Raw genomic sequence first — 20,302 nt, 5'->3', positions numbered from 1 at the left:
CCTCCCCGAGATTAGACATGTCCCCTGTACCCATACCCGGTTCGGACAATGTCTTTGTTGATGGCTCCTGTAGCAGACCAAATGACTCCACATACCAAGCAGGTTATGCCGTTGTGCGCCTGCCCAATGACATTCTTGAAGCAAAGCCCATAACTTACCAGTCGGCACAGGCTGCAGAGCTCATAGCCCTTACCAGAGCCTGCCAAATGTACCAAAACAAACCCGTTACAATTTACACAGACTCCAAATATGCCCATGGCGTTGTCCACGACCATGGAGTTATTTGGGCAAGAAGAGGCTTTGTAGGAGCCGATGGAAAAGGCATTTCCCATGCACAGCTTATCACAAACCTCCTCCATGCCATCACACTGCCCTCTGATATTGCAATTTTGCACTGCAGGGCCCATACTGGTGGCAAGGACGACATATCCAAAGGCAATGCCCTTGCTGACAAAACTGCCAAAGAAGCAGCTCTACAACCCATTGCCCAGTCCCATATGACTGTCATGACCCCCCCTGCCATTAATGATCAATATCTTATCACGGAGCTACAGGCCACAGCCTCCAACAAGGATTTGGATGACTGGATATATCCTGTATTGCAGAAAAATCCCAAATCAGGATTAATCTGCAAAGAGGGGAAACCTTGTATACCCCAAACAAGTGCCCCTTTGTTCATTGCTCATTACCATGGGGTAGGACATCATAGCAAGAACACCACAGCCTTACTTTTAAGCAAAGACTTTTATATCACTGATGTTAAAACACTGGTAGATCATTACGTCAGTAGATGTGTTACCTGTCTACGTAACAACCCAAATAATCCTGATAAAGCAAAACATCAGCATCTTGAATACCCTACTACACCCTTTACGCATTTGCAAATTGATTTCACACACATACCAGGTAAAGGCAAACAGGAATATGCTTTGGTCATAGTTGATATGTTTTCACGGTGGCCAGAAGCATTTCCAACAAAATCAGAAGATGCTAAGACTGTAGCAAGGATTTTAACCCAAGAAATCATCCCTAGATGGGGATGCCCACTACAGATAAACAGTGATAAAGGCGCAGCCTTTACAGCAAAAATCACACAGGCCCTGGTGAAGGCCTTACAAATTGAATGGAAATTCCATATTCCATATCACCCGCAGAGTTCAGGGGTCGTAGAGAGGATGAATAGGACCCTCAAAGACAAACTTAGGAAGGCCACAGGAGGTACCTTCCACAAATGGAAACAGGTCCTTCCCATTATCTTAGCAGAAATCAGAATGACCCCACAAAAGACCCTAGGTTACTCACCCTTTGAAATACTTATGGGTAGGCCCTTCCCTACACCCTGGGCTAAGAAACCATTAGTAGTACAGGAAGGAGACTTAGAGCTCATAAGGGAAGAATACGTCAGGTCCCTCATAACAAAACTAGATGAAATTGAACACAAAATTGTTTGTAAAAATCCTTTTAATCCACAGGAACCGACACATCCTTTTCAGGTCGGAGACAAAGTCGTTGTGAAAGTGCTCCCGAGGAATAAAGGTCCAGGAGATTTCACCTATGGTCCAGAGACGGAAGTCGTGGCAGTGACCAGGACGGCTGTCCTCACTGAAGAGGGGCCCACGTGGATACATGCATCCCGAGTAAAGAAGATACCCAGCCCAAACCGCGAAGCAAGTCCAGGAGAGGTACTAACGGGGGCAGACAGCCCTGACCTCCAACGAGGAGAGGTACTAACGGGGGCAGACAGCCCTGACCTCCAACCAAGATGACCTCACACATGGAGAAGATGATTGTGAACCACGGACCCCGCTGGGCATGTGTTATCCTAACCCTCATCACAGTCCTAACATTTCCCTGTAGAACTGAGGTTGACATCTCACAAAAGGAAGGGGTGACCACCTTATGGTATAACTCCTCCAACACACACGTAGCCACCTATGTCTTAGATTACTTTATGTTCTCCAAGCTTGCTGAAGCAAAACACTCTATACACAAAAAAAGAAAATCAGGAATATCTGAGACAGTTTATATTTGTGTTACTGATTCATGGTGGGGATACAACTGTGATTCCTGGGAATCTGTGGGGTGGAACACAGGAATTGACTGGGGGTACAGACCATCAGACGCTTTAAATAGATGGAGCCAACCTGATGGAATACCTCTACTCTCTAGAATGTCTATCTTTAAGATGGACGAGGGCCTAAGTGCATATAGGTTCAGATTAAACATAGAACGCCCCAGCAGAGCAGATAATGGTACCTATGTAGTTGGAATATGGTGGGGAACAGGGTACTATAGCGAAAGGCAAAACTTTCATTTATGGGACATGTTTAACAATCCAGCGTATCAGTCTAAGGCTATCCCCCAAGGCAAACCCCTAAGGCCTCATATAGCTACCTTCAAGGATATGATAGCCATTAACAATCCCACCCTTGAAGACACCCTAGCTATTGAAACTGGTTTCTCTGACATCAATTTCTGGTTAGAATGGATGAAATATAGCGCCAATAAACATAATAAAAGTAACTGCTATGTTTGTGGCAGATCTAGGCCTCACCTAGGCACCGTGCCCCTTAATATACCCCTAGAACAAGAAAGTTGTTTTTTCAGCCTTTACAACGGCACCAAAACCAATGACAGCCAATGTGAAATGTGGAAAAAGGAATACCCCATACTCTCAAGAAACCCCAACCTTGGGAACACAATAACCATATACCCAGGTAACTACACCTGCTATAACTCCACTAGCCACTCTGGTAAGGATTTTAAAAATTTTCCTCCTGGATACTGCTCAGAAACACGTAACACCATCCTAGTTAATCAAACCAAGTCCCTAGGGGACATTTATTATATCTGTGGAGATTTAAAACTCAGAACTAGATTAAATATCCCATGGAAAGGTCAATGTGCCTTAGCCAAAATAATTATGCCATTACACATACTCCCAACTAATGAAGGTTCCCCTACCTCAAACACTGCTCCCACACATAGAAGAAAAAGGGAAACTCCAATAGGTAGCTTCGATCCACATGTTTATATTGACACAATTGGGGTCCCAAGAGGGGTGCCAGACGAATTCAAAGCTAGAGATGAAGTAGTAGCTGCAGGATTTGAATCCTTAATTCCTATAATAACTGCCAATAAAAATGTTGCATAGATCAATTATATCTATTATAACCAACAGAGATTCATTAATGATACCAAAGTTGCACTCAAAGGTATAGCTGAACAATTAGAAGCCACCTCTCAAATGACATTCCAAAACCGTATGGCCTTAGACATGATACTGGCTGAAAAGGGTGGAGTTTGTGTCTACATAAAACAGGTAGAAGGATGTTGTACCTTTATCCCTGACAACACAGGGCCAAATGGTAAAGTTACCCTAGCCATAAAAAAACTAGATGATTTATCCATAGAGCTAAAAAAGAATTCAGGTATTGATAACCCATGGAGCCAATACTTTGGTTGGTTTGAAAATTGGAAACAGGGTCTTGTTCAACTAGGAATCTACATATTAATTGTGATAGCAATTTTTTGTGTTGTTTTCTTTTGCATTATACCCTGCTGCAGAAAACTCGCCACAAAAGGTATTGAAAACTCGCTTATGTATAAAGCCATCCTTACAATCCCTCCTAACTCCCCTGCAGCCTATAAGCAATACCTAACTGAATATAGAAATAAAAAGCTCCATGTACAGAATCATGTTATATAAATATATGATTCTAAGAGGGGATTGAAGGGTTAAACATGCTATATGAACTGTTATGTGCTTGAATAGACACGTACGCACTCTCTACAAGATGCCCTTGTCTGTTCATATAATATAAGGCTTGTTTGTGTCTTATCTTCAAGGACAATTACATACCAGATCAAAACTGTTACTTCTGTGTGTTACTAAATATCCTGCATGTAATGTCGTATGCTACTTCTATTTATCCAATCATATGCTTGCACATATTGTATACACCCATGTTTCTTTTCTATATAGTACGCTGTAATTTTTTAAATAAACAGAGTAATTCTTAACCATTGACTCGTGTGTTTCATATTACGTTAAGCCTTGCTCTCAACTGGTACCAAAGGGGCCATCATATCGAGGGGACCTAAGCAGATTTCCTAACAGTTTTCATATTCATATCCATGTTTCCCTGCAGCTGGCTTCGGCAGGTTTACAGGCAAATGCAATACAAGAATAGTTCTAGTAAGATACAGTAATTGGTATTGTCAATGCTGCTTGAATGGTCTCTAAATGATTGGTAGGCTGAAAAGGTACATCATGGCTGGTGGACAATTCAGAATAGTGTCATGAATCTTATGGGCCCCAAAGAGAGACACCCAGTTCCCCCAACCGGAACAGTCAATCTGCCACTCGGATCTGCCAATCAACAGCCATCGATGATAGTCTATCCATCAGGGAATTGGGGAAATTCTTCATTTGAAAACCCCCCGAATTGCCAAACCCAAATTGGGGAATTGAGATTTTGAAACATGTTTAATATTCCCAATCTCCTGACCACAGCTGATCAGGAAATAGCGGCAAATCCATTGCTGATGTATGGGGGACATTACAAAATTTTAAAAATAATGTCACTCAAACCTATACAGAGTTAACACACATTTGCTAGGCTGATATGTTATGCACCTGTTTCCACAAGTCACAATGTCTAACACACGGTCTACTCTTCCCGATTCCTCCTTAGGGTCTACTTTAAAGAAATTCAAATGTCCCTGATAATTTCAAGATATCTCAGAGCCAGGGACGTGCAGTCAGGGGAGGCAGAGCCTCACCTGTCATACTTTACAGTTTTATCTATAAAAAAGTTGGAATAACACAAAGAAGATGCTTATAACTTCTAAGCATATTCTTTGTATTATTGCAGCCTTTTATAGATAAAACTGGCCAGAGTTGCAGGGCTCCGGGAATTGCAGGGAGAGACAGAGATGAGGCAGCCAGAGCTGAGCCTCATTTCACACACTGTCAGAGCCTGCCTGTAAGGGGCTACACAGCAGCCAATCATGCTGCTTAGTAAAAAGAAATGCGAGGCATGCCTCAGTGTGGGGGCGTACTTGTGCTCTGATGGGTCATGTGACCAATCCAGGAAGTACAGGAAGACAGACACCGGAGCTGAGCAGTGTGACAGGGGAGGAGGGAGATGGGGACCCGCAGTGCCAGCAGCAGCTACCCATGCACAGTGACTGGGGTGAGTAGCAGCGTGTGTGACTGGGGTGTGTGTGTCGTCTGTAGTGAGTGTGGGGACAGGATTGATTGTATGCGTGTGTGTGTCATCTGTAGTGAGTGTGGGCACAGGATTGTGTGTGTGTGTAATCTGTAGTGAGTGTGGGGACAGGATTGTATGTATGTATGTGTGTGTGTGTGTGTGTGTGTGTGTGTGTGTGTGTCATCATGGCCAATGAAGGGGCGTGGCCAGGGCACTACTGAAAAAAAAAAAAAATGACAAGCGGCCGCGAAGCGTGCGTGTGCCACGCAGTGGGGGAGCCGGTGTCAGAAATGATGGGTGGCAGCGCAAGGGAGGGCGCAATCACTCCCCTTCCTTTCATCACGGGAGGGAGGACTGGCCACCGCTGAGCTGCCTGTCACCCCAGCATCTGCTGGGCTGGGAGAGAGGCTGCTGCAGCAGCGGCCAGTCCTCTCTCCCCACCCGACATGCGGCTGTCAGCAACAAGGAAGGGGAAGGGCAGTGAGACCAGGGCCCCCTCTGGGCCCCTTCAATGGGCCTCGGCCAGGTAGAGAGTACCCTTCACCCCCTCTCGGCGTCACTGTGTGTGTGTGGCATCTGTAGTGAGTGTGGGGACAGGGCTGTGTGTGTGTGTGTGTGTGTGTATGTATGTGGCAACTGTAGTGAGTGTGGGGACAGGACTGTGTGTGTGTTGCATTGAATAGGGGTCACAGACTCTCAGCAACCAGACCCACCCCCATGTGTGCCTCCCCAGCCTCTGACCTCACCGCACGTCACTGCTCAGAGATACATATAATCAGGTGACCAACCGCCTGCAACACATATACATATGATATGCACACATTCCTATGTTCCCACACAATGCTCCAAGTGCTGATGTACACTGTACATTGTTGAAACACAATCAGAGTGAAGGATGACAAAGCTATCTACCTGCCAAGTTACAGCAGAGCATACAGGTACAGTGCAGACTTTTCCCGCCATTTTTAAATAAGTCACTAGTCCAATCAATTTATATTTTTATAATCTGTTAAATAGTTGCCCCTCCGTTATAGGGGTATATGCAATTCCGGGCGAATTGCAACTTTTTTTCGCCCGTTTTTAAATTCGACACAATTTGACCGTCGAATCCCGGCCGGCGGGTGCCGGAATTCGACATATTCAATAAAAAACGGATTCGACAGTCCCGCTGTCGAAAAAACGGACCAATTGACGGATAAGTACGTCCTGGATTCGACTTTTCGGACGGCACAAAAATGGTTAAAAAACCCTAAAAAAAATTGTGTGGGGTCCACCCTCCTAAGCATAACCAGCCTCGGGCTCTTTAAGTCGGTCCTGGTTGTAAAAATACGGGGAAAAAATTGACAGGGGATCCCCCGTATTTTTAGAACCAGCACCGGGCTCTGCGTCCGGTCCTGGTGCAAAAAATACGGGGGCCAAAAAGCGTAGGGGTTCCCCGTATATTTTTAACACCAGCACCGGGCTCCACTAGCTGGAGAGATAATGCCACAGCCGGGGGACACTTTTATACCGGTCCCTGCGGCCGTGGCATTAAATCCCCAACTAGTCACCCCTGGCCGGGGTACCCTGGAGGAGTGGGGACCCCTTAAATCAAGTGGTCCCCCCCCTCCAGCCACCCAAGGGCCAGGGGTGAAGCCCGAGGCTGTCCCCCCCATCCAAGGGCTGCGGATGGGGGGCTGATAGCCTTGTGTAAAATAAAAGAATATTGTTTTTTTGCAGAAGAACTACAAGCCCCAGCAAGCCTCCCCCGCAAGCTGGTACTTGGAGAACCACAAGTACCAGCATGCGGGGGTAAAACGGGCCCGCTGGTACCTGTAGTTCTTCTGCAAAAAAAATACCCAAATAAAAACAGGACACGCACACCGTGAAAGTAAAACTTTATTACATACATGCCGACACACACATACTTACCTATGTTCACACGCCGACTCTGTCCACGTCTCCAAGTAGAATCCGGGGTACCTGAAAATAAAATTATACTCACCTAAATCCAGTGTGTCCTGTTCTTTTTTTGTAATCCACGTACTTGGCAAAAAAACAAACCGCATACCCGATCCACGCACTGAAAGGGGTCCCATGTTTACACATGGGACCCCTTTCCCCGAATGCTGAGACCCCCCGTGACTCCTGTCACAGAGGGTCCCTTCAGCCAATCAGGGAGTGCCACGTCGTGGCACTCTCCTGATTGGCTATGCGCGTCTGAGCTGTCAGACAGCGCATCGCACAGCCTCTCCATTATCTTCAATGGTGGGAACTTTGCGGTCAGCGGTAAGGTTACCCACGCTCCATGATTGGCTGTGTGTGTCGGCATGTATGTAATAAAGTTTTACTTTCACGGTGTGCGTGTCCTGTTTTTATTTGGGTATTTTTTTTGCAGACGAACTACAGGTACCAGCGGGCCCGTTTTACCCCCGCATGCTGGTACTTGTGGTTCTCCAAGTACCAGCTTGTGGGGGAGGCTTGCTGGGACTTGTAGTTCTTCTGCATAAAACAATATTCTTTTATTTTACACAAGGCTATCAGCCCCCCCATCCGCAGCCCTTGGATGGGGGGGGACAGCCTCGGGCTTCACCCCTGGCCCTTGGGTGGCTGGGGGGACACACCCATTGATTTAGGGGGTCCCCACTCCTCCAGGGTACCCCGGCCAGTGGTGACTAGTTGGGGATTTAATGCCACGGCCGCAGGGACCGGTATAAAAGTGTCCCCCGGCTGTGGCATTATCTCTCCAGCTAGTGGAGCCCGGTGCTGGTGTTAAAAATACGGGGGACCCCTACGCTTTTTGTCTCCCGTATTTTTTGCACCAGGACTGGACGCAGAGCCTGGTGCTGGTTCTAAAAATATGTGGGATCCCCTGTCAATTTCCCCCCCGTATTTTTACAACCAGGACCGGCTCAAAGATCCCGAGGCTGGTTATGCTTAGGAGGGGGGACCCCACGCAATTTTTTTTAGGGTCTTTTAACCATTTTTGTGCCGTCCGAAAAGTCGAATCCAGGACGCACTTATCCGTCAATTGATCCGTTTTTCGACAGCGGGACTGTCGAATCCGTTTTTTATTGAATATGTCGAATTCCGGCACCCGCCGGCCAGGATTCGACGGTTGAATTGTGTCAAATTTAAAAACGGGCGAAAAAAAGCCGCAATTCGCCCGGAATTGCATATACCCCATAATCCCTTCTAATATAAATAGATATGCTATTAGCAACAACAAAAAAACCACCAAAAAAAAACATGTTGTTTTTAAAAAAAATTATTAGATTCCGTCAGCAAAGTGAGGCGGAATGAAATTGACGAAATTACTGTCGAAAAGCACTGTTGTCGAATCGACATTCTTCAATTGAATATACTTTTGTCGAAAAGCCGCATTTTTACCATTGCAGACATGTCGAATTTGACAACTGTCGAATCTGAAAAGTCTGTTTTTTTGTCGAAAAGTACTGTATTGCATTGTCGAATATTTTTTTTGTGTCGAAAATGCCCCGTTTTTCGACTTACGCTGCAATTCGACAGCAATTGCATATACCCCATAGTAGTAAATTAGTATTCCCTTCAGAGATATCCAACTGCTTTCTGGCTGATGCTATATAACAAACATACACTAGCAGAAAGATTTGGTTCCAGCATAGTGCACAGGTAAAGGAGACACCATAACTAATAGCTCTGTGTATACCTCTATCACCTCTTCCACCTTACTCCTATTGCTGGTCCTGGCATGCTGAGCAGTTTCCCCATTATGCCAACATTATAAATACAGCCCTGGCAAGTGGCAACATGCACACACTGTAATTTTTAATACATATTAATACACTGTACCAGTTTTCCAGCGTCTCATCATTTCCCCTCTGGCTCCTTCCCCACGTAACAACGCTTCTTCCAAACGAGCCTTGACGTCTCTGGATTTCTGAAGCACCAATGTGCTCACCTTGTCTGGCGACTGTTTTCCCTGAGAGAACAAAATGGCCACTTAGTATAACAGCGATTTATGGATACACAGAAGCCAAGATATACTGTAGTAAGGGTATGCCATATACTAAGGGATTTTCTCAGCCTGACTTGCATTTAGCCACATCCTTAGGCTTTGGCTGACTGAATCTCAATCCTTAGGTGCAATTTGCAACACATAGATTTGTACTGAGAGAACTAAATGCAGATTTATCAGTTAAATGAATGGTTCAATTTAGAACCTTATACACATTTGAAGTTGCAAATCAAGGTTCGGAAACTTGTATTTGTCAGAATAAAATTACATGGTTATGGAATTTTGATGACTCTTCAAATGTAAAAATATAGAGACAACAGAATTTTTTAAATATATTTTGAACCACTACATTTATAAATGCAAATCTAAATGAAAGTAAACAACCAATAAATAAGTACATTTCCATTGTTGAGTGCATTTTCTATAATCTGCTGGATCTGTGCAAGGAACATGGATCAGGTGCCTTCACTAGTTACTTAGTATTTAAGTTAAGCGCTTGGTTTCAAAGAATTGATCACTATATGGAGATGGAGAATATAATTTTGTCTGCGTAGATATATATATTTATGCTTTATCTTCACCTGGTTCTACTGGTTGTAGTTCAAGGAATCAGAGGACTACCTTCAACTTATTAGCAGTCCCCTACACTTCCCTCCTCCCCTTTCTTCACATAATATTCTTATATCTTGATGTTACACCTTTTACTATGCTGGATGCTCTGACGTTTGTTTTTTTAATGCTATATCCAGCCAGTGAACATTTGTACCTGTCTTTGTGTTCCTTATAAACTGGAATATGTTCTAGGGATTTCATAGGGTGTATTATGTGGTATTACAAATTCTCAAAGCTAACTGGTCTGTCTGCAAAATATTAAAGAACATCTGTTTCACGTTCACTGCATAAAATCTAGGAAAATAATGGTGTTAGTTGAAAGGAATGTGGCAACTTACCTTGTACTCAAAGCATGAGACACACATGTAGAGAAGATCAAGTATTCTGTTCAGCTGCAAAGTGGGTAAGTAGGCAAGCCACTTGTGGATAACACTCTGTTCTGCATTTTTCATGATCCACAAGAAACAGGTAAGTAGATTCCGTGTAGATTCAGGACTCAGGGTGGTGTACATTTTAAGTGGCTGAAGAAAAGCCCAAAATATGATATTCTCTTTAGTACTTACTGGCATATGAAATAAAATGGTAATATAGTAATGTAGTAGTATAGATTTAAGTATCTGATCTGCAGGGCCAGCCATGCTTAAACATTTTTAAACTTTCACCACCATTTTCACAAGAGTACTAGTCTAACTTTTGTAGAATTATTATTACAAATCTTCAGTACGGTCAGTTAAAGTGGATGTTAAAAGTTTCCAATTTTCATATGCTATATATTTCTTCCTGTGATCCATTACTGTGCTTCATTGTAAAGATGGTCATACTTTTCCAAAGACTGACCCGGATGTTTATCATATATGCTTAGCTAAAAAAGAGCATTATCACTTGTTACAAATACATGTATTAAACATAAGCACACAACACAAACTATAGTCATGCATTTACAACATAAGCAATAATAGATATATGTTTGGTGTCTATGATGAGGATAGGGGAATAAATGGTATTGCATACACTAAATATAATTAACAGTGATGGTAGCAGTATTAAGTCTCACGATTTATAAAGAAAATTAGTAAATTGTTCAGAAAAGCCCAGAAAGGATCACAGTGGTGTCTTGTCATTGGTAATATAGAAACATTAAGACTTACAACTGAAGATAGAGTAACTGGAGAGGGTTTTAGGCCAAACTGATTTCCAGCAACTGCCATTGCAACGTTTGGGCTGATTACACTTTGAGTATCTGGCTCTTCTTCTGTACTGCGCCCTTTTCCACTTCGAGTATCTAAAACTGTAGGGGAAATATGTAATATGCACATCCTTACAAACATTCAGGACTAGCTCACAGACATCAATAAATCAAAATGTTCCTTACATCTGCCTTCAAATATGTATCTGTTCCTGGCATTAACCTTCTCAAATAAAACAGTTATTGATACATTTATAAAACTCTTAAAGTAAATGTTTTTAGCTGCTACAAAAAGCCCTGCTTTTATACGTCATCATTATACTTACATACTGTGCGTGAAAATCTCTCCTAATGGGACTATGGGGGTCTTTCCGAGTTGTTCGCTCGCAAGCAGTTTTTAGCAGCCGTGCAAACGCTATGCCACCGCCAACTGGGAGTGTATTTTAGCTTAGCAGAAGTGCGAACGAAAGGATCGCAGAGCGGCTACAAAATACTTTTGTGCAGTTTCAGAGTAGCTTCAGACCTGCTCAGCGCTTGCGATCACTTCAGACTGTTCATTTCCAGTTTTCACGTCACGATCATGCCCTGCGTTCGGCCAGCCACGCCTGCGTTTTTCCTGGCCCGCCTGCGTTTTTCCGAACACTCCCTGAAAACGGTCAGTTGACACCCAGAAACGCCCACTTCATGTCAATCACTCTGCGGCCAGCAGTGCCACTGAAAAGCTTCGCTAGACGTTGTATAAAACTACAACGGCCGTTGTGAAAGTACGTTGCGCATGGCGCCGAATACGCATGCGCAGAAGTGCCTTTTTTTGCATCATCGCTGCACAGCGAACATTTTCAGCTAGCGATCAACTCGGAATGACCCCCTATGAGGGTAATTCAAATCTGATCGCAGCAGCAAATTTGTTAGCAGTTGGGCAAAATCGTGCACTGCAGGGGGAGCAGATATAACGTGTGCAGAGAGAGTTAGATTTTGGTGGGTTATATTGTTTCTGTGCTGGGTAAATACTGGCTGCTTTATTTTTACACTGCAATTTAGATTGCAGATTGAACACACCCCACCCAAATCTAACTCTCTCTGCACATGTTATATCTGCCCCCCCTGCAGTGCACATGGTTTTGCCCATTAGCTAACAAATTTGCTGCTGCGATCAGATCTGAATTAGGCCCTGTTTGGCAGCTTTTTAATCTGCTAGGTGAAGTTAGGTAGGTGTCACGCTGTTTTGGAAGCAGCATTCTACATGTTGCTAAAAAGCAGAAAATGTCTGCAGTTAATACATATCACTAATGTCTGTAAGATCTGTTCTGGGCCTGATTCAGAGGTGGACGCAAATGTCCCTGCCGCTGCAATTCTGTACGCAGCATCTGTGCGGAAATATTCAAATGCTGCATTGCCAGCTTCTCAGATCCGCTGGCTGCCTTAGATGATGCAGCATCGACACAGCATTGGATATAGGGCCTAATTCAGACCTGATCGTAGCAGCAACTTTGTTAGCAAATGGGCAAAAACATGTGCACTGTAGGAGGGGGGGGGCTTCAGCAGATACAACATGTGCAGAGAGAGTTAGATTTGGGCGGGTCATTTTGTTTCTGTGCAGGGTAAATACTGGCTGCTTTATTTTTACACTGCAATTTAGATTTCAGTTTGAACACACCCCACCCAAATCTAACTCTCTCTGCACATGTTATATCTGCCCCCCCTGCAGTGCACATGGTTTTGCCCATCTGCTAACAAAGTTGCTGCTACGATCAGTCCGAATTGGGCCCATAACATCTAAAGTTGCTGGGGCCGCTGAAACTGGATTGGAAGATGCAGACACTGGCTTCGGCACTCCCACAAAACGGACGTGACGCACTTCCGTTTTATGCACTGTTCCTCATCTCCAACCCCAAACAGCAGCAGCAGCAGCGTGTAAGTTATCTGTGGCTTACAGCTCACTGCGACCCATATCGCAGCTGTACCGAGGCACATGTGCACTCTGGGCCTAATTCTGAGTTGATCGCAGCAGCAAATTTGTTATCAGTTGGGCAAAACCATGTGCACTGCAGGGGGGGGGGGGGGGCAGATATAATGTGCAGAGAGAGTTAGATTTGTGTGGGGTGTATTCAAACTGAAATCTAAATTGCAGTGTAAAAATAAAGCAGCCACTATTTACCCTCCACAGAAACAATATAACCCACCCAAATCTAACTCTCTCTGCACATGTTATATCTGCCCCACCTGCAGTGCACATGGTTTTGCCCAATTGCTAACAAACTTGCTGCTGTGATCAACTCAGAATTACCCCCTCTGTCTCTAGCGCATGAAGCCTTCTTATTTTGCAGATGAAAAAATAAATTCTGATGCATTCAGAAAAATGCGATAGAAGGTTGTTGATTCAGCACTGGTCAAAGATTAAGACCAGAATTGGGTGATTTCTAAGGATTATATCCTATATAAGACCCACCTGGTGGTGCGCCCCGAGTCAGTATTAGAGTTGTAAACAAAATAAAAAAAGAGAAAAAGAAGACTCTTGTGTGGGCGCACTCTTTATCATAATAAATGTGATAATGTATAATGTCTCGTGAATTAAAACTTAACTTTTATTACATTCAGTACATAAGAAAAAGCAGTTTTCCTCATTGTACAAAATATGGTTAAGTTGAAAAAATTGGATATGTTCTGGTGAACTACAATTAAGGTAGATTAAATGATAAACTACAGACACTTTCAGTACTGCAGTATTATCCCATCTCACCAGCTCAAGCAGTGCTTGTGTTTAATGGAACCCTAGTGGGTTACAGTCACAATTGAAACAGCCTTAATGTAAGATTAACCTCCTCATAGTAATTATGTATTTCTCTGGGTATCCTATAGAATAGAACTGTATTGGTCTATTAGCCAGTAGGGTAGGCAAAATAACGTCCTTAGACTCCTGGTACAATAGTATCCAGTAGGAAGGAAGAAACAGTGGTGATCCTGCTGTTAGTGTAAAGTCAGGAATTGGATAAGTGTTAAGCTACCACACATAGTATTCCCTGGGGGTCACCCTTCCAGGTACTGACCAAGCCCACACCGTTTGGCTTCCAAGATCAGACGAGATTGGGCATGGGCGATGTGGTATGATGGTAGTTAAGACACTATCCTGTACACTAATGAGAGTGCACCTAAAAAAGAGATATAGTCTCAGATATTACTGAGAAGAGAAGTAAGTGGGGTGAATCACAGATTGTGTGGTATGGATCTGCTGTCCACGTCATAATTGGAAGTGAACAAGCCCGGCTATACGGGGGAAACGCATCTTCCTATACAACATGGACTCAGCATCTTGTGTCTTATCTTATCGTCCACTGCTATTTGAAAGGATTCGTCTTTCAATACCACTCAGGGACCTGGGTGGTATCGGGTACCTTTATTACTCTCTCTGTCATTATTTGATATCTTTATTATTAACGGGATATATTGTGGTAGCACCGGTATACAGACATTTGCCTTCTGTCTTTTATCACTTTCTGAGTTAGGGCTGTTTGTTCGGATTCAGGTTGAATTTTTCCTTATCTAATATAGACTCAGCCAATTCTAGCTAGATAGAATTGTAATTATCCTTTATTGTCTGCTTAAGGTACCATTCAGTGACCTACAGGATACTAGGTGTCACTTATCCCCTTTGCTGCCCATGATATGATAGTGATGTTTAATTAACCAACCATACCCTATAAAGGGAATTTTTGCAGCAATTTTACCGATTTAGATGTCAGTTCTTTCCTTGGACTCAGGACCTCTGGTACCAAATAGGCTGCATATTGGCAAATACCGCAACTATCACCCTTAAAGAGTACATACTAACTGGTATATACGTCTGAAACCTAAGACTCAGGTTCTATTTCCTTTTCTGATCCATGGACTCTCATCCACGATTCAGGGGAATCCCTGCCTAACGTGGACAGCAGATCCATACTGCACAATCTGTGATTCACCCCACTTACTTCTCTTCTCAGTAATATCTGAGACTATATCTCTTTTTTAGGTGCACTCTCATTAGTGTACAGGATAGTGTCTTAACTACCATCATACCACATCGCCCATGCCCAATCTCGTCTGATCTTGGAAGCCAAACGGTGTGGGCTTGGTCAGTACCTGGAAGGGTGACCCCCAGGGAATACTATGTGTGGTAGCTTAACACTTATCCAATTCCTGACTTTACACTAACAGCAGGATCACCACTGTTTCTTCCTTCCTACTGGATACTATTGTACCAGGAGTCTAAGGACGTTATTTTGCCTACCCTACTGGCTAATAGTCCAATACAGTTCTATTCTATAGGATACCCAGAGAAATACATAGTTACTATGAGGACGTTAATCTTACATTAAGGCTGTTTCAATTGTGACTGTAACCCACTAGGGTTCCATTAAACACAAGCACTGCTTGAGCTGGTGAGATGGGATAATACTGCAGTACTGAAAGTGTCTGTAGTTTATCATTTAATCTACCTTAATTGTAGTTCACCAGAACATATCCAATTTTTTCAACTTAACCATATTTTATACCATGAGGAATACTGCTTTTTCTTATGTACTGAATGTAATAAAAGTTAAGTTTTAATTCACGAGACATTATAAATTATCACATTTATTATGATAAAGAGTGCGCCCACACAAGAGTCTTCTTTTTCTCTTTTTTTATTTTGCATTCAGAAAAATGTAAAATGCTGTAACCAGATATACTCATAATGAAAAAATCTATTAAAATATGAAAACAGTGTTTTCCCTCGCCGAAAACAAAAAAGATACCCGTTATTGTTATTACAGACTCTCTGGAAACTGCTAGTGTGCAAAACAAAGGAGCAAAAATAACACGCTGCTTCCAAAATACACGTGTGACACCAGCTGAAGGGAAGAGATACATTAACATGGTGATTCTAGTGTTAGCAGGCAGTACACTGACGTGACTTGTGTCTTACTTTGCCAGCATGCACACTGCAGTCACACACCAAACACTTGCAGAATGTCACACTCATTTCCTGTGCACAGGTGGACAATGAGAATGTGCACTGGGCCGTGCAATATAGGTGCATAAAGGAAACAATGATGTGAATGTGGCAAATCAATCTGATACACATTTATATTTTTGCATATTGAAAATGACCCTCACTCTTCCTTACTTACAGATTTTATAGCTGGTTCAGTGCCAGGTTTACACCTGTGTACAGAGTTGGCAGGATATATGTGGGTACACTGCCCCTAAACATCCGCTAGTAGCAGCTGTCATCATTATTATGCATTTGACCCAGCCCTATGCTTGGTGCCAAAGATCCATATGAAGCCGGCAGATCTCTGCATACACTCACTTCTGAATGGGCTGCAATTCCATCTACACACCCACGTCACACCTATCCTCAGTGCAAGCACACCATTGCTGCCCAGTTATACATGTCTAGCTGCAAGTGGAGATCTGTGCCCCTCTGAAAAGTCGGCACATCTGCAGAGATGCGTATATCTACACCTCACAGATGTGGCTGCTATGTGTTTGACTCTCAATTAGAACCAGCGTAAATTAGGATGGAACTCCGTTTTTGCCTTCAAGTTTTGGATTTAAAATAAAACACAGTTTTACCTGAAAAATCATGTAGCTGAGGAATGGCATCCAAAATAGTGCTGACCAATGGCAGGTAGAGCGCAGCAATTTTGTTTCTTATCTCTGCTTTCTGACAGCGTGGGTCCAAATCATGTGAGCTCAGGAGATTGTGTATAGCATTGATGGCTTTCCTCTGCACCTTACTGATTCTGGGGGGAAACATACAGTATAAGCATCATTGTATTAGATGTTATTGCTACTTTATCTTTACCTAGTAAAAGTATATATAGTACCACCTAAATAGTACGGTAGAATTGTACTTTAATAAGAACAGGACATATTCATTTACGTACAGAAAATATTTGTTTAATGCATTGAGGTACAACATTTGCATAAAACCGTAGCAGCCGTATATACATTTGCTTTCATTGCAATCAGACTGATTGTGTGCTGTTGTTTATTACAGTCTTTCTCCTATATGCAATGTTAGTAAATGTGCTCTAACAGTTCATACACAGTGCTTTATGCGTTTGCAGGAATGTGCTTTGCTACTATCAATACTACTACTGTATATACAGGTTGAGTATCCCTTATCGAAAATGCTTGGGACCAGAAGTATTTTGGATATTGGATTATTCCGTATTTTGGAATAATTGCATACCATAATGAGATATCATGGCGATGGGACCCAAGTCTAAGCACAGAATGCATTTATGTTTCATATACACCTTATACACACAGCCTGAAGGGTCATTTTAGCCAATATTTTTAATAACTTTGTGCATTAAATAAAGTATGTGTACATACACACAATTCATTTATGCTTCATATACACCTTATACACACAGCCTGAAGGTCATTTAATAAAATATTTTTAATAACTTTGTGTATTAAACAAAGTTTGTGTACATTGAGCCATCAGAAAACAAAGGTTTCACTATCTCACTCTCACTCAAAAAATTCCGTATTTCGGAATATTACGTATTTCAGAATATTTGGATATGGGATACTCAACCTGTATTTAGGTTTGTTTCCTAAAGAAGGCTACCATTTTTAAAATATGGAGTTAAAGTTAGTGATTTATTGGCAGTATTAATTGGATGTTGTGAAAAATAAGAATTTACTCACCGGTAATTCTATTTCTCGTAGTCCGTAGTGGATGCTGGGAACTCCGTAAGGACCATGGGGAATAGCGGCTCCGCAGGAGACTGGGCACAACTAAGAAAGATTTAGGACTACCTGTTGTGCACTGGCTCCTCCCTCTATGCCCCTCCTCCAGACCTCAGTTAGGATACTGTGCCCGGAAGAGCTGACACAATAAGGAAAGGATTTTGGAATCCCGGGTAAGACTCATACCAGCCACACCAATCACACCGTATAACTCGTGATACTATACCCAGTTAACAGTATGAAAAATAACTGAGCCTCTCAACAGATGGCTCTAAACAATAACCCTTTAGTTAGGCAATAACTATATACAAGTATTGCAGACAATCCGCACTTGGGATGGGCGCCCAGCATCCACTACGGACTACGAGAAATAGAATTATCGGTGAGTAAATTTTTATTTTCTCTGACGTCCTAGTGGATGCTGGGAACTCCGTAAGGACCATGGGGATTATACCAAAGCTCCCAAACGGGCGGGAGAGTGCGGATGACTCTGCAGCACCGAATGAGCAAAAGCAAGGTCCTCCTCAGCCAGGGTATCAAACTTGTAAAACTTAGCAAACGTGTTTGAACCCGACCAAGTAGCAGCTCGGCAAAGTTGTAAAGCCGAGACCCCTCGGGCAGCCGCCCAAGAAGAGCCCACCTTCCTCGTGGAATGGGCTTTTACAGATTTAGGATGCGGCAGTCCAGCCGCAGAATGTGCAAGTTGAATCGTACTACAGATCCAGCGAGCAATAGACTGCTTTGAAGCAGGAGCACCCAGCTTGTTGGGCGCATACAGGATAAATAGCGAGTCAGTTTTCCTGACTCCAGCCGTCCTGGAAACATAGATTTTCAGGGCCCTGACTACGTCCAACAACTTGGAATCCTCCAAGTCCTTAGTAGCCGCAGGCACCACAATAGGTTGGTTCGAATGAAAAGCTGATACCACCTTAGGAAGAAATTGGGGACGAGTCCTCAATTCCGCCCTATCCATATGGAAAATCAGATAAGGGCTTTTACATGACAAAGCCGCCAATTCTGACACACGCCTGGCCGAAGCCAAGGCCAACAGCATGACCACTTTCCACGTGAGATATATCAGTTCCACGGTTTTAAGTGGCTCAAACCAATGTGACTTAAGGAAATCCAACACCACGTTGAGATCCCAAGGTGCCACTGGAGGCACAAAAGGGGGCTGAATATGCAGCACTCCTTTAACAAACGTCTGAACTTCAGGCAGTGAAGCCAGTTCTTTTTGGAAGAAAATCGACAGAGCCGAAATCTGGACCTTAATGGAACCTAATTTGAGGCCCATAGTCACCCCTGACTGTAGGAAGTGCAGAAATCGACCCAGCTGAAATTCCTCCGTTGGGGCCCTTCTGGCCTCACACCACGCAACATATTTTCGCCATATGCGGTGATAATGGTTTGCGGTCACCTCCTTCCTAGCTTTAATCAGCGTAGGGATGACTTCCTCCGGAATGCCCTTTTCCTTCAGGATCCGGCGTTCAACCGCCATGCCGTCAAACGCAGTCGCGGTAAGTCTTGGAACAGACAGGGTCCCTGCTGCAGCAGGTCCTGTCTGAGCGGCAGAGGCCATGGGTCCTCTAAGATCATTTCTTGAAGTTCTGGGTACCAAGCTCTTCTTGGCCAGTCCGGAACCACAAGTATAGTTCTTACTCCTCTCCTTCTTATTATTCTCAGTACCTTGGGTATGAGAGGCAGAGGAGGGAACACATAAACCGACTGGTACACCCACAGTGTCACTAGAGCGTCCACAGCTATCGCCTGAGGGTCCCTTGACCTGCCGCAATATCTTTTTAGCTTTTTGTTGAGGCGGGACGCCATCATGTCCACCTGTGGCCTTTCCCAACGGTGTACCATCATTTGGAAGACTTCTGGATGAAGTCCCCACTCTCCTGGGTGGAGGTCGTGCCTGCTGAGGAAGTCTGCTTCCCAGTTGTCCACTCCCGGAATGAACACTGCTGACAGTGCTAACACATGATTTTCCGCCCATCGGAGAATCCTTGTGGCTTCTGCCATCGCCATCCTGCTTCTTGTGCCACCCTGACGGTTTAGATGGGCGAAGCAGGGGTCTTGCCTGACTTAGGGCATTGTAAATGGCCCTTAGTTCCAGAATATTTATGTGTAGAGAAGTCTCCTGACTTGTCCATAGTCCTTGGAAGTTTCTTCCCTGTGTGACTGCCCCCCAACCTCGAAGGCTGGCATCCGTGGTCACCAGGATCCAGTCCTGTATGCCGAATCTGCGGCCCTCTAGAAGATGAGCACTCTGCAGCCACCACAGTAGCGACACCCTGGCCCTTGGAGACAGGGTTATCAGCCGATGCATCTGAAGATGCGACCCGGACCACTTGTCCAACAGATCCCACTGAAAGATCCTTGCATGGAACCTTCCGAATGGAATTGCTTCGTAAGAAGCCACCATCTTTCCCAGGACTCGCGTGCAGTGGTGCACCGACACCTGTTTTGGTTTTAGGAGGTCTCTGACTAGAGACGGTAAGTCCTTGGCCTTCTTCTCCGGGAGAAACACTTTTTTCTGTTCTGTGTCCAGAACCATCCCCAGGAACAGTAGACGCGTTGTAG

The 20,302-nt window shown here is 43.8% G+C and overlaps 1 protein-coding gene and 2 pseudogenes across 2 annotated transcripts in view; 1 reads left to right on the top strand and 2 right to left on the bottom strand.

Moving 5' to 3' along the window:
* Nucleotides 1-20,302, bottom strand: part of DOCK8 (dedicator of cytokinesis 8) — a 458,638-nt gene that overhangs the window by 107,828 nt on the left and 330,508 nt on the right. For both annotated transcript variants that reach the window (XM_063913931.1, XM_063913933.1), the window contains 4 exons: nt 16,589-16,758; nt 10,953-11,092; nt 10,143-10,325; nt 9,027-9,156 (listed from right to left, as the gene is read on the bottom strand). In XM_063913931.1, coding sequence (XP_063770001.1) covers nt 9,027-9,156; nt 10,143-10,325; nt 10,953-11,092; nt 16,589-16,758 — 623 coding nt within the window. The remainder of the gene's footprint in view (nt 1-9,026; nt 9,157-10,142; nt 10,326-10,952; nt 11,093-16,588; nt 16,759-20,302) is intronic.
* Nucleotides 13,989-14,106, bottom strand: LOC134950133 (5S ribosomal RNA; annotated as a pseudogene).
* On the top strand, nt 15,033-15,150 carry LOC134950122 (5S ribosomal RNA; annotated as a pseudogene).

This window comes from Pseudophryne corroboree, chromosome 1 (genome assembly GCF_028390025.1).
Source record: "Pseudophryne corroboree isolate aPseCor3 chromosome 1, aPseCor3.hap2, whole genome shotgun sequence".
Lineage (NCBI taxonomy): Eukaryota > Metazoa > Chordata > Amphibia > Anura > Myobatrachidae > Pseudophryne > Pseudophryne corroboree.
The sequence above is the reverse complement of the archived record's forward strand: the minus strand, read 5'-3'. Positions and strand labels throughout refer to the sequence as shown.